Source organism: Suncus etruscus (genome assembly GCF_024139225.1).
Source record: "Suncus etruscus isolate mSunEtr1 chromosome X unlocalized genomic scaffold, mSunEtr1.pri.cur SUPER_X_unloc_1, whole genome shotgun sequence".
Taxonomy (NCBI): domain Eukaryota; kingdom Metazoa; phylum Chordata; class Mammalia; order Eulipotyphla; family Soricidae; genus Suncus; species Suncus etruscus.
This window is the reverse complement of record NW_026060304.1, coordinates 129,054-143,670: the sequence shown is the minus strand read 5'-3', so window position 1 is coordinate 143,670 and position 14,617 is coordinate 129,054. Positions and strand designations below refer to the sequence as shown.

The 14,617-nt window shown below is 42.9% G+C and overlaps 2 protein-coding genes across 3 annotated transcripts in view; both read left to right on the top strand.

The window, feature by feature from the left end:
• LOC126000509 (histone-lysine N-methyltransferase PRDM9-like) overlaps positions 1-4,609 on the top strand; it is a 770,602-nt gene extending 765,993 nt beyond the window's left edge. Inside the window, exon 4 of one of the 2 annotated variants that reach the window (XM_049767758.1) lies at positions 3,073-4,609. In XM_049767758.1, coding sequence (XP_049623715.1) covers positions 3,073-4,419 — 1,347 coding nt within the window. In that variant the 3' untranslated portion in view covers positions 4,420-4,609. The remainder of the gene's footprint in view (positions 1-3,072) is intronic. The other variant, XM_049767759.1, reaches the window with a different exon arrangement.
• The window catches only part of LOC126000517 (28S ribosomal protein S21, mitochondrial-like), a 390,936-nt gene that overhangs the window by 271,677 nt on the left and 104,642 nt on the right, over positions 1-14,617 (top strand). The gene's annotated exons all lie outside the window — the stretch shown is intronic.

Below are 14,617 nucleotides of genomic sequence, written 5' to 3'. Positions count from 1 at the left end.
TTTGGACACATCCAGCAGCATGCAGGGATTATTCCTGGCTCTACATTCAGACATCACTCCTGGTAGTCTCAGGTCTCTCTGGAGTTGCCAGAGTGAAAGGCAAAATGCTTTGCTATATCACTCCAGCCCCTGTGCTGTATATTTTTTAGGAAAAAGGAGTGCTAGATCTAATCTGCCTTTGAAATACATAAAATACATATAAATGGAAATGTCTGTATGCAAATACACTGGCCTTCCTAGTGGTTTCGAAAAGGTCTCTGTCTCCACTCAGACACAGATCTGAAATGGGGTGTAGGATAGTAGGGGGTCAGGATCAGCAATCTCCAGCCTCCTTTTTAAGACAAATTTGGCTTTGGCAGTACTTGGTTTTACTCCTGGCTCTTCACTCATTGTTCACTCTGTGAGGGACACGGAACTACAGAGGGTGCCTAGGTCAAATGCAGGTCAGCCATGTGCTTCCCCCATCCTCCTGCTTTATTATCTGGCTTCCTTATTAAGATTCTCGTTTCATTTTATTTAACCTGTTCCATCTGTGCAATAGCCACATGCATATGGAGAGCCAAGATTCTATTCTGTTCTTCATCTGTTTCATGGTTTGGCAGCTTTCAATAGAAACCCAGACTCATACTGGTTTCTGTCCCGTTCCCAGTCTCTAACCAAGAATTGTCCTTCTGGGCAGGGCATTGCGGGATGAAGCCTGCACTGATTTCCTGGTTGGAAGGAGGAACCATGCGGAAGCTGCCAAGAGGCATGTTTGCAGGTGAGTAAAGAACCACCTGGACTTGGGGCATGGATTGGATGTGGAGCATCATGGGCCCTGAGATGGGTTCTGGGCTTGGAGCATCTGACTCCCATATCATTCGTGCAGGACCTCTCCTGTCCAATTCACTGCCCTTAATGCTGAGTCCCAGATGATCTGGACTGGAGCTTCACTGTCTTGTGTTTACCCTTTCTGGTTTCCTGTTTCTGGGTGTTTAGAACAGATCCTGAGTTTCTGACCCTTCACTCCCTGTCTGTGCTCTCAGCATGGCTGCACATCCTCATATTGGGCACATCCCCATATTGAGTGCCCTTCTCAGACCCCTCAGACCCCTCTGTCTTTTTCCTTTGCTCTGGCCTTCGCCATTGGATAATTATTGTTTTTTTGATATCCCCAAGAAAGGTTTATTTTCCTCTTTTAGTTTGAGGTTTACTCAGTGATGGTACTTGGGGTTACTCCTGCCCTTTGCTTCAGTAATCGCTCTTGGTGAATTCAGGGACATTATAGCATGCTGGGAATTGAACTCGGATCAACCAGTTGCAAGGCAGACACACTCCCTGCTTTGCTTTTTCTCTGCACTACTCAGACATATTTTTTTTTTTTTTTTTTTTTTTTGGGTCACACCTGGCAGTGCTCAGGGGTTATTCCTGGCTCCAGGCTCAGAAATTGCTCCTGGCAGGCACAGGGGACCATATGGGGCGCCGGGATTCGAACCGATGACCTCCTGCATGAAAGGCAAACGCCTTACCTCCATGCTATCTCTCCGGCCCCTCAGACATATTTTTTATATTATTTTATTTTTATTTTTATTTTTTTTTTTGGTTTTTGGGCCACACCCGGCGTTGCTCAGGGGTTACTCCTGGCTGTCTGCTCAGAAATAGCTCCTGGCAGGCACAGGGGACCATATGGGACACCAGGATTCGAACCAACCACCTTTGGTCCTGATCGGCTGCTTGCAAAGGCAAACACCGCTGTGCTATCTCTCCGGGCCCCATATTTTTTATTTTAGTTTTAAACTGTTCATGAGTAAGTCAGCAAAAAGCTAATGTGGATTTTGCCAAGCTTGTCAACACAGCCCCCCCCCAACTTCTTGCATTTTCTGTCAGCTGACTTAGTGCCTGAAATAATGTGCATTTTACTTCACCCACGTTGCTGCAGTCAACTATGTTTCATTCAACTTGGTTCAATTATTTTAATTTCTTTATTTTAGCATCCTGGTTTCAGAAATATTCTTAGTTGGGTTTTTCTCATAAAATGTTCACCACCCTTCACCAGTACAATTTTCCTGGCACCAATGGCCCTATTTCCCTCACTGCCTCCCTGATATCTCTGGGACAGGCATTCTGTTTCTTTCACCATTCTTTGTAGCAAGGTTATTTTTTTTTTTTTTTTTTTTTTTTGGTTTTTTGTTTTTGGTTTTTTTTTTTTTTTTTTTTTTTGGTTTTTTGGCCACACCCGGTAACGCTCAGGGGTTACTCCTGGCTATGTGCTCAGAAGTTGCTCCTAGCTTGGGGGACCATATGGGACACCGGGGGATCGAACCGCGGTCCGTCCAAGGCTAGCGCAGGCAAGGCAGGCACCTTACCTTTAGCGCCACCGCCCGGCCCCGGTTTTTGGTTTTTGGATCACACCCGGCAGTGCTCAGGGGTCACTCCTGGCTCCATGCTCAGAAATTGCTCCTGGCAGGCTCGGGAGACCATATGGAATGCTGGGATTCAAAACACCGACCTTCTGCAAGCAAGGCAAACACCTTACCTCCCTGCTATCTCTCCGACCCCTGTAGCAAGGTTCATATCATAGGCTGGTCCTCCCAGTCCTCATGTCTGTTGTCTCTGGATATCATTACTATATTGTCATTTTTTTTGTGTGGTTTTTGGGTCACATCCAGCAGTGCTCAGGGCAGGCACAGGGGACCATATGGGATGCCGGGATTCGAACAGATGACCTCCTGCATGAAAGGCAAACACCTTACCTCCATACTATCTCTCCGGCCCCTATATTGTCATTTTTTTTGTTGTTGTTGTGGTTTTTGGGTCACACCTGGCAGTGTGAGAAAAGCTAGGAAAGCAAACTTTAGCAGGAGATAGAGCTATGTTCCAGAATGCCTTGTCATCATCTACTCTGATCAAAACCTTCCTCTTTCAGCAGAACCAAAGCTAGAAATCCATCCATGTCCCTTCTGCTCTCTCACCTTCTCCAGTCAGCACTTCCTCGGTCGCCACATGAAACATAGTCATCCCTCTCGGATCTTCCCAGGAATATCTGCAAGAAAACACCCTCAATCAGAGAATTCCTCTTCATGTGACCAGAACCTATGGGACCAATATTCTGATTCGTATAATGACAGACGAAGGAATGATATACTTGAAAGTCAAAAGCACAAAGAAAGCTCCATACCTCTGTCTACAATGAGGCGTAAAAGAGATTCCACAGCCTTTTCTAGACGTTTTTGCAGTGAAATAGCGAACTCTAATAAACAGATGGCACTGGAGGAAGAAACTAACCCAAGCCAGAAAGAAAATCCAAAGGACACGGATAGAGTAGTTCCAGGGATAGGAATGCCAAGAATTTTAAGAGGCAGGTATGTAATGCCTGCACAGGGCTTCACAGATGGATCAAATCTCATGACACACCAAAGGACACACAGAGAAGAGAAGCGTTATGTTTGCAGGAAGTGTGGACGAGGCTTCAGTGTGAAGTCAAATCTCATGACACACCAAAGGACACACACAGGGGAGAAGCCGCATGTTTGCAGAGTGTGTGGGCGAGGCTTCAGTGATATGTCAAGTCTCATCAGACACAAGAGGACACACACAGGGGAGAAGCCTTATGTTTGCAAGGAGTGTAGGCGAGGCTTTAGTGATATTTCAACTTTTATCAAACATAAGAGGATACACACAGGGGAGAAGCCTCATGTTTGTAAAGAGTGTGGGCGAGGCTTCAGTCAAACGTCCCATCTTATCACACACCAAAGGACACACACAGGGGACAAGCCCCATATCTGCAAAGAGTGTGGTCGAGGTTTCAGTCAGAGGTCACATCTCAATACACACCAGAGGACACATACAGGTGAAAAGCCGTATGTTTGCGATGAGTGTGGTCGAGGCTTCAGTCAGAGCTCACATCTCATCACACACCAGAGGACACACACAGGAGACAAGCCCCATACTTGCAGGGAATGTGGGCGATGCTTCAGTGATACATCAAGTCTCCTCAAACACAAGAGGACACACACAGGGGAGAAGCCCTATGTTTGCAGAGAGTGTGGGCGAGGCTTCAGTGTGAGGTCAAGTCTCATCACACACCAGAGGACACACACAGGAGAGAAGCCCCATGTTTGCAGCGAGTGTGGGCGAGGCTTCATTGATATATCAACTCTCATCAAACACAAGAGAACACACACAGGGGAGAAACCCCATGTTTGCAGAGAGTGTGGGCGAGGTTTTAGTGATATGTCAAGTCTTATTAAGCACAAGAGGACACACACAGGGGAGAAGCCCTATGTTTGCAGCGAGTGTGAGCGAGGCTTCAGTATTAGGTCAAATCTCATCAAACACCAGAAGATACACAGTAGAAGCAACATGTTTGCAGGGAGTATGGGTGAAGCTTCAGTGATATGTCAAGACTCATCAAACACAAGAGGACACACACACAGGTAAGAAGCCTGTATTGGCAGAGTATGTGTGCGAGGCTTCAGTCAGAGGTCACATCACACACCAGAGTACACACACAGGAGATAGGCCCAATATTTGCAGAGTGTATGGGCAAGTCTGTCTTCTGAGGTCACATCACACACCAGAAGATACACAAGGGAAAAGTCCCATGTTTGCTGAATGTGAGGGCAAGGCTTCAGTGATATATCAGATCTCGTCCAGCACAAAGGACACACAGGGGAGAAGCCATATGTTTGCAAGGTGTGTGGGTGGTTCAGAGGTCACAACACACACTTGTGGTCACACATAGGTGAGAAGTCCAGTGTTTGAGAGAGTCTTTTTAAGGCTTCAGTGTAAGTTTAACTTTCATTAGACATGGAAGATACCCATGAGGGAATGCCCAGTTTGCAGGTAGTGGGGAGAATTCAGTGTGAGGTCACATCTCATCAAACACCAGAGGACACACGGGAAGCCTCATGTTTGCAGTGAGTGTCCACAAGGCTTTGCGAGGTCAGGAGATGAGAGGGCCCTCCACATCAGCTATAAAAATCACTTGCTGGGGGCTGGAGAGATAGCATGGAGGTAAAGCGTTTGCCTTTCATGCAAGAGGTCATCGGTTCGAATCCCAGCGTCCCATATGGTCCCCTGTGCCTGCCAGGAGCAATTTCTGAGCATGGAGCCAGGAGTAACCCCTGAGCACTGCCGGGTGTGACCCAAAAACCACAAGAAAAAAAAAAAAATAAAAAAAAAAAATAAAAATCACTTGCTGGGGGGGGCGGGGCTGGAGAGATAGAACAGCAGTGGGGCTCTTGCCTTGCATGCAGCCAATTCAGGATGGATGGTGGTTCGAATCTTGGCATCCTATAAAGTCCACTGTGCCTTTCAAAAGCGATATCTGATCACATAGCCAAGAGTACGCACTGAGCTCCGCAGGGTGTGACCCCACCCCAAATAATCACATTGTTAATTGACTAAGTCACCATTGTGTCCCAGATCCACTTATACGATAATAGCCTCTTTAGAAAAAGTGACCCGAAAGCTGAGTCATGAAAAGTATTTTGGCTTCAGTATTCCTCTCCAGGATCTGATCACTGCCTTCCTCCCACACATGCTCAGTGGCTTGGTTCTCATCCTACTGCTGAAGGAAACTCTGGGCATTGCTGCATCCACTATTTCTCAAGTTTTTGTCTCCAAAGAAACAGCAGAGACAAATTCACCAAGACCTCATTCCTATTTCCAGCCACCTGTGGCCACCCACAGCCATTGCTAATCCCAGTGCCTCATTTAACACTTATTTTCACAGGGACAGGTTCATGGCAGATACAAAGCAAGATCTGCGGACAGAGGGCATACCAAGCGCCCCCATTCCATTCAGTCATTTGGTCTTGGCAATTGCTGTAGGTGACAAGCCCAGCCCTCCTACGTAGGAAAGAGCATTGCCAGTTTTCTAGGGACCATAGCTGGGCAGGTGAGGATGAACAAGACTCCAAGGACATTAGAGCTGTTCAGTGTGGTGGGAGTGAGCCTCAAGTTGGAGCAGGGCAGACAAGAGTAAAGGTTTCTGAAACTTGGTATATTTGTCTTTGAAATCAGATGTCAGCAGTGTTTGAGTAAGGACAGAATCCCTGTGTGACCTGTATCTGAACTGACTTGTGAAGGTTGTCTTCCAGGAGAGACACTACCGAGGTTTGTTTCTCCAGATAGCATAGGTCATGGAAAGAGCTCACAGCCCAGTGGTGCTCAGTTTGTAGGTCTGTGCTAACGTGTAACTCCAGCCAGTGCTCAAGAAGTCGTATGTGGGGCCCAGAATTCACGTTGGCGCCAGCACTTTACTTTCTGTACTATCTATCTAATGTCTCCTGTTGTATCTCTTCAGTATTTTAGAGGTGGTTAATTCCATTAATTAGTGAAAACTATGTAGCGTTATTAAGTGTATGCTTTAGGATTAATCTTACTTCGTTTCATTTTGGTTTGGTTTTTAATCAGACTAAAATCTATTTACTTGGCCCAGAGCAATATTACAGCAGATACAGCACTTTGCTTGTACATAGCTGACCCTACTTCGATCCCCCACATCAACTGTGGTCCCCTAAGGCTACTAGGAGTAAAACCTGCATGCAATCCAATGCTAAACCTTGAACACCATTAAATGTGGTCCCCAGACGTTTGTTTATAGCTAGGGTCACTCTGTGTTTGTTTGGAAGTGGCCTCACTGCAGTGAATGTGACCATGCAATGTCAGTTGTGGAACATGGGACTCCCACAGACACAGCATGCATTGATCCTTTTGAGTCATTTGCAAGGTTCAACAACTATTAATTTAAAGGGATATCAGTTACTTTAAAAAATATAAAAAAAAAAATAGGTTAGCACAGGAGAGATACTTGTGTTGCAAATGACCAACCTAGATTAAATCCCCTATACCACATATGGTCCCCTCAACACTGCCAGGAATGATCCCTGAGTACAGCCCTGACCATAGCTGGATGTGGCCTCTAAGATGGAGCAACAGAATATTTATATGAAAATTCTCTAGCATATGAAGGGCTTGAAATTGAGGCAGCTTATTTGTGTGTGAAATAAAAGTTTATAGAAACAAGAAGGGTTGGTGTTGCAGAGACAGAAAAGCTGATAGGGTTCTTTCTTTGCACATTTGGCCCGCTCTGGGTTAGATCCTCCAAAGATACTTGGTTCCATGAGCCCCCAAAGGAGTGCAAAGGTAGAAGCTCTGGACTGAGCAAATGGGTACAGCCCAAAAACAAGAAAAAAAAAGAAGCAAAAGGGGAGAGAAAGCACACATTGCAGGGAAGTGGTAGGCAAATCTCTGAGAGAAATCAACTTTTTCTTTAAATTTTTTTTCTGTATCCTTCAGAACCTAATTCCTTTTAAAATATAGCATCAAATGTATTTTTAACATAAAATTATACTTTAGGGGGCCGGAGGCATAGCATGGATGTAGGGCATTTGTCTTGCATGCAGAAGGACAGTGGTTCAAATCCCGGCATCCCATGCAGTCCCCCGAGCCTGCCAGGAGTGATTTCTGAGCATAGAGCCAGGAGTAACCCCTGAGCGCTGCGGGTATGACCCAAAAAACAAAAACAAAAATGATTGTACTTTAGTGCTTCCCTCAGCAGCTCATGTGCTAGAATTGGAAAAATAAATTAGCACATGTAAATGTCATGTAAGAAATCCCAAAAAGTGCTTTAAGAATATTTTGGAGGGGATCCTCAGGCATTTCCCTCATGCACGGCTACTGCAGACACCCAACACAAAATACACACACTGCTCATGCATACCCCTCACACTACTTCATGTTGGGTGCACTCATGCCTCAAACATCACATACAATCCCTCTTCTATACCACTCACAAGTCATGTACATCCATCACATAAAATATTGGTATATCAGGATAATAGTATGAAATATGAGAATGACTGGAATGTAGGTAGAGGGGATATTGAGATTTTGGAATATTAGAATTCTGAGATTTTCAATTTTGGCATATTAAGTTGTTGAATAGGCTGTTATGTATAGTTTTATATTGAAATATTTTAATAATGATCTGTTGGGATGGTTAATAGAATATAATGTATTGGAATGTTAAAGATATTGAAATATAAGAATATTGGAGATGGGGCCAGAGAGATAGCATGGAGGTAGTGCGTTTGCCTTGCATGCAGAAGGATGGTGGTTTGAATCCCAACATCCCATATAGTCCCCCGAGCCTGCCAGGAGCGATTGCTGAGTGTAGAGCCAGGAGAAACCCCTGAGTGCACACCCCGGGTGTGACCCCTGCCCCCCCAAAAAAAAAAACAATATTGGAGAATTGTAATGTTAGAATACTATGATGTTGGAATCTTGAATACTAAGATGATGGAATATTGGAATATTGTATTTTATTTTATTTTATTTTTGGTTTTTGGGCCACACCCGGCGTTGCTCAGGGGTTACTCCTGGCTGTCTGCTCAGAAATAGCTCCTGGCAGGCACGGGGAACCATATGGGACACTGGGATTTGAACCAACCACCTTAGTTCCTGGATCGGCTGCTTGCAAGGCAAACACCGCTGTGCTATCTCTCCGGGCCCGGAATATTGTATTTTAATATTGGGTTATTGGTGTGGTGAAATGCTGGTACGGTGAATGTTTTGGTGAAGGGATAGGTTTGGGACCTTGTCTGACTAAATTTCAACCATAAATTAGTATCTTTATTTCATGGTGGTTGAACTAAAAATAGTTAATTTAAAACTACATATCACAAATGAAACTGAGTGTTCTAAGGAAACAAGATGTGGATTACAGGGCTCCGGGCTTCATTGATGAATGGAATCAGACATTTGCAATAGGTGATGATGTTAGAATATTGTGTAATGAATTCTGTTGTTCACAACATTGAAAATAATGGTCCTAAATAAAAATTGGAAGAAATAAGTATTCACATCTATGTTCATTGCTTCATACAATGTCCAGAACACGAAGCAATCCAAATGTTCAGCAACAGGTGAATGGATGTTTAGTAAGTGTTAGCATATGTACAACAGATCTATCAGAACAGAGATAAAAGAAAATATTCCAATTTTAAGTTTACTACAATGTAGATGGAATTGGAAGTATCATGTTAGCAAATGAGTCAGGAGGAGAAGGTCAGATATGCATCATTTTACAACAGGGGTACTTAAAAAGGAAACAAGGGGGTATTCATTAAACACATGGTCCTTGGAGAAAAAAAATTGTACTGTTGAGTAGTAGGAGGTTGATGGGAGAATGAAGAGGTAGACTAAAGGTGGCACAGGGGAGAGTGGAGAAATGTCTATGGCATGTTGGAGGTGCCAGGTGTGTGTGAATTAACTGCCTGATGGAAACATTGGACCCATGACAGATACATAAAATGTAAAATAAAAGTAGACAAAATGCTCACAGCTCTCAAAGACTGGCAGCATTTCATAGGTGTAGTAATGGTGAATGACAGTGCTGGGGATTCAGACAGGGTCCTCCTTGTAGGGCATGTCTGTGTAGCAAGGGTGCTCAAGACCCACCAGTCTAGGCCCCAGCCTAGGAGCAGATGCAGTGACCTGGAAGGCTTTTTCTCAAGTCCTGGGGTCTGTTATTTAAAAAAAAACAAACATCTGAAATAGGCATAAATGATGAATATTGTTCTTTGTCTCCTCAATTGTTTTCCAATATTTTATTCTAATGGAGAATTTAATATAAAATAGTAGAAAATAAATGTAGTGCCCTAGGTCAGGCCCCCAGTGCTGTCATAGACTGGCAGCATTTCTTAGGTAACTGGAATTTTGAGGATAACAGAGTTGGAAATTCAGAGTCCTCCCTGCAGGAAGATCTGGGCAGCAGGGGCTACTCAGGGCCCACTAGACCAGGAACCACAGGAAATGTCTGGGAGTATCTACTCAACTCCTGGGAATTCCTGTTTTCAAAGAAAACCCTCTGAAATAGGCATCTAGGGAGGACATTATACATTATCTCCTGAATTGTTTTCCAGTATTTTAATGTATTACAGAATGTACATGACAACTTCATGACAATCTTTATAATATATCTATTATTTGGGAGCCAGAGCAGTAGCACAAGTGGTAGGGTGTTTGCCTTGCATGCAGCTAACCTAAGACAGACCGAGGTTCAATCTCCCAGCATCCGATATGCATCCCTGAGCCAGGAGCGATTTCTGAGCACAGAGCCAAGAGAAACCCCTGAGTGTCACCATGTGTGGTCTCAAAATAAAATCTATCTATCTATCTATCTATCTATCTATCTATCTATCTATCTATCTATCTATCTATCTATCTATCTATCTATCTATCTATCTATCTATCTATCATCATCTATCTCTCTCTATCATCTATTATTATCTATTTATCTATATCAGTTCTTTGGAAAACCCAAATAAGGAGCATATGGCATTTTGACTTAGAATTAAAACAAATTTTAAGCACAATGATTACAAAATATCTCAAGTCAAATTTCTGATATCAAAGTCCAGACCAGTACAACCCTGTGGTTTAAGGTTTGCTTCAAAAACTACAGCTGTTATAAAAGTTCTTTGAGCCTATTTCATCACTGATATTAGACATCTTTCTGGTCACCCAGGTGTAATGATTTTAAGAAACTACTCAGCTGGTTATATTTGACAAACCTCTGTAGGGCCAAACTGCAGATACAAGTCAGGAATATAAGTCTGGGAATTAACTACTAGCAACAAATGCAAAACACATTTTTGGAATTATCATCTGAATGTATTTTCTTTTTTTTGTTTGTTTGTTTGTTTGTTTTTGGGCCACACCTGGCGGTGCTCAGGGGTTACTCTTGACTGTCTGCTCAGAAATAGCCCCTGGCAGGCACAGGGGACTATATGGGACACCGGGATTCAAACCAACCACCTTTGGTCCTGGATTGGCTGCTTGCAAGGCAAACGCTGCTGTGCTATCTCTCCGGGTCCCATCTGAATGTATTTTCATCATGCAGAAATTCTTTTCAGAAGTTACTAGAAGTCTCTTCATGAGGTGATGTTTTATCATTTTTATTTTGCACTTACTATGGTCTATGGTCTACTTTTTTTATTAGGTTAACGAAATGTGAGTTACAAAGTTAACATAACAATTCAACACCAATTCTACTGCCAGCGTCAACTCCCATCACGTGTGTTGTCATAATTCATCATTGCCAGCTATTTGTTAACTTTGTTATAATCCATCATCACTTGCTGTTAACTCTGTGTGAGGCCAGCTAACGGTAACACAAAGTGAAAACTCACAAGGTGAGGGAAGCACAACATGGGACACCAAGAATGTCCAGCTGTCACTTTGGCGAAACAGGATACTGAGGACCAACTGGTTGTCACAGAAAACACTTTAGGGAACTTTGGCTATAACAGGAGGTAGTTCAGGGCTAGAGAGAACATTCAGGGTCACTGTATCATAAAGACTAGTTCCTGGGAGAGGTGCAGAAGCAGTTTTCTCTGAGGATCAGAAATTCCATGTCATGAACTCAGTTGTGGAAGGGTTTGTATTTATGGACTCATCGTACCTAGAATACCTGTTACTCTGTGTCAGTCAGACTTGCAGGGATAGCATTGCCTCCTAGGTTATGTAATGGTACCAAGATTTCCTTAAACATGCTCCTATCTTTTAATTTTTTTTAATTTTTGTTTTTTTGGGTCACACCCAGCAGCGCTCAGGGGTCACTCCTGGCTCTACACTCAGAAATCGCTTCTGGCAGGCTCAGGGGACGATATGAGATGCTGGGATTCAAATCACCATCTTTCTGCATGCAAGGTTAACGCCCTTCCTCCATGCTATCTCTCTGACCCCCTATCTTTCAAATTTTTTCATAGAACAGAACTATACAAGGATTGCTCTATTCCTGACATTGGAGAACATCACACATATGAGACCACTTTAGATCATTATTTGACCTCTATGAGCCCATGTAGGATTCACATCCATGAACCTAGTGCTAAGTGGAATATCCCCCATGAACAAATGTTTAAATATATCTCCGTTGGGGTGGAGAGATACCATGGAGGTGAGGTGTTTGCCTTGCATGCCGAAGGATGGTGGTTCGAATCCCAGCATCCCACATGGTCCCCCGAGCCTGCCAGGAGCGATTTCTGAGCATAGAGCCAGGAGTAACCCCTGAGTGCAACCTGTGTGTGACCCCCTCCAAAAAATAATAAATATATCTCCGTCACCTGACGCATATTGGGTAGTTAAAAATAACGTGAAAATTCTCCCCAAAGTATTGTACAGATTCAATGCAATCTCTTTAAAGATATCCATGACATTCTTTGAAGAAGTGGATCAAGCACTCCTGAAATTCATCTGAAACAATAAACACCCGCAAATAGCTAGAGCAACCCTTGGGAAAAGGAATATGGGGGGGGCATCGCTTTCCCCAACTTTAAACTGTATTACTAAGCTGTAATCGTTAAAACAGCATGGTACTGGAATAAAGACAGACCCTCGGTGCAGTGGAATAGATTTGAGTATTCAGAGAATGTTTCCCAGACATACAATCAACTAAAGGGGCAAGAAATCCAAAATGGAAAAGGCAAGGAAAGCCTCTTCAATGAGTGGTGTTGGCACAACTGGTCAGCCAATTGCACAAAAGCGAATTCATCTAACACCATGCACAAAGGTCAAATCCAAATAGACTAAACACCTTGATATCAGGCCTTAAACAAGGTATATAGAACAACATGTAGGTAAAACACTACAACATTGAAACTAAAGGGATCTTTAAGGAGGAAATAGCACTCTCCAGGTAAGTGGAAGCAGAGAGAGATTCACAGATGGGACTACATTAAGCTGAGAAGCTTCTGTACATCAAAGGAAATAGTCCCTAGGATACAATACCCCCACAAAGAAACTGAATATTTTCTGTTTATTCTAATAAACTGGATTTTATCCAGATATTTGTACAATGAACTGCCTCTTTATCATACAACAATTCACCCTGCTCCAGAATTTTCATGTCAGACTCAAGACAATTGTAGGTGTCCTCATCATTCCTTAGTTGGGTGTAAATGTGTTTATTCCTAACTCTCTATCCTGTTTTGCCCCTCCAAGTGCATAGAATAAAGGAACAAATGCGATGTCCTGGGATAAGATCTATTGGCTTAAAGTTGATGTTAACATTCAGAGGTCAGGGACCGGAGAGATAGCATGAAGGTAGGGCATTTGTCTTGCATGCAGAAAGATGGTGGTTCGAATCCCAGCATCCCATATGGTCCCCCAAGCCTGCCAGGAGTGATTGCTGAGTGTGGAGCCAGGGGTAACCCCTGAGCACTGCTGGTGTGACCCAAAAAACTAAACAAAAAATTCAGAGGTCATCACAATAAACATTGGATCATGAGGAAATCTAATTCCATCCTGAAGCAAATACCCAGATGTTTCAGCCTTCCAAATACAAACCCAAAGTCTCATACTCCATTCTGCTGTGAGTGTCATCGTTTCTATCATAGACCAGAGGTATGAATTTTAATCCTTAAACCAAGTTCAGTGCCAGAAAACTACATTAACATTGGGTTGGAATAAACATATTGAGAGATGTCCTTTCAGTTATCCAGAATTTTATTTCTCCCAGGACAATCTGTTTCAATCAGATGTCACTGAACATTTTGCTGAGGCCCCTGCTAGATTATCTCTAAGCATGCTGTGTAGTACTGGTGGAGGGTACGTCAACAATGAACAGAACAGGTGAGCAGTGGTTTTAAATAACCTTAGCTTGATAGGATATTAAAGAATGCAAAAATCTTGGGGCCAGAGAGATAGTACAGCATAAGGCATTCTCCTTGCACATGGCTGACCCAGGACGGGACCTGGATTTTATTCCTAGCATACCATATGGTCCCCCGAGCCTAACAGGAGCGATTTCTGAGTGCAGACCAGAAGTAAACCCTGAGCGCTGCTGGGTGTGGCCCAAAAACAAACAAACAAAAATAAAACAAAACAAAAGAATGCAAAATCTTTTCAAAGAAACAGACTGAATTCCAGTGGTTGTCGTAAGTATTGACATCTATGGCCTCTCTTTGGAACATTAATTAGAACAGCTATAAATTCAGTGACTATATTATAGCATCCTCATAAAGTACTTGAAGGAAACTTGACAAAGTATCCCTATTGATCACAAACCATTTTGGATCTCTGAAGAGCACACAGATTGATAAGTACAACTCTTCCAACTGGTAACTGAAAGATTATGTCTAATATCGAAGAGACTGTCACAGCAAGTAGTAACAATTTTTCAAAAATTTCAAATAAGTATCAATAGAACTACCTATCAACTATAGTATTCCTATTTCTAGAACTACCACAGAACATAAAAATAATGCTCAAATATGTGCTAAAAGAAGGTAATTTATATGCATAATACCCATTCAGTAACAATTTGCAAATGGTAGTACTTTAAAAAAAAGGAAGAGTGATAGCCAGAAGGAAAGAAGAAAATTATCTGCAGAGAGAAAGCTGCTATTTTGGGGTAAGATGGAAGGAAATGGAGAATATTGGTGGCATTAACTGTGCACTGGTGAAGAGATGGCTGTTGGAACATTGTATGACCGGAGCTCCATCGTGATAATTTTGTATCTTACTATGATCCAATTTAAATTTATTCACTCATAAAATATGTATCACATATATAACTGAGTTAACCAGGAGTCAGGAAGTGGACTATAAGTTTTCCATGGGTCAG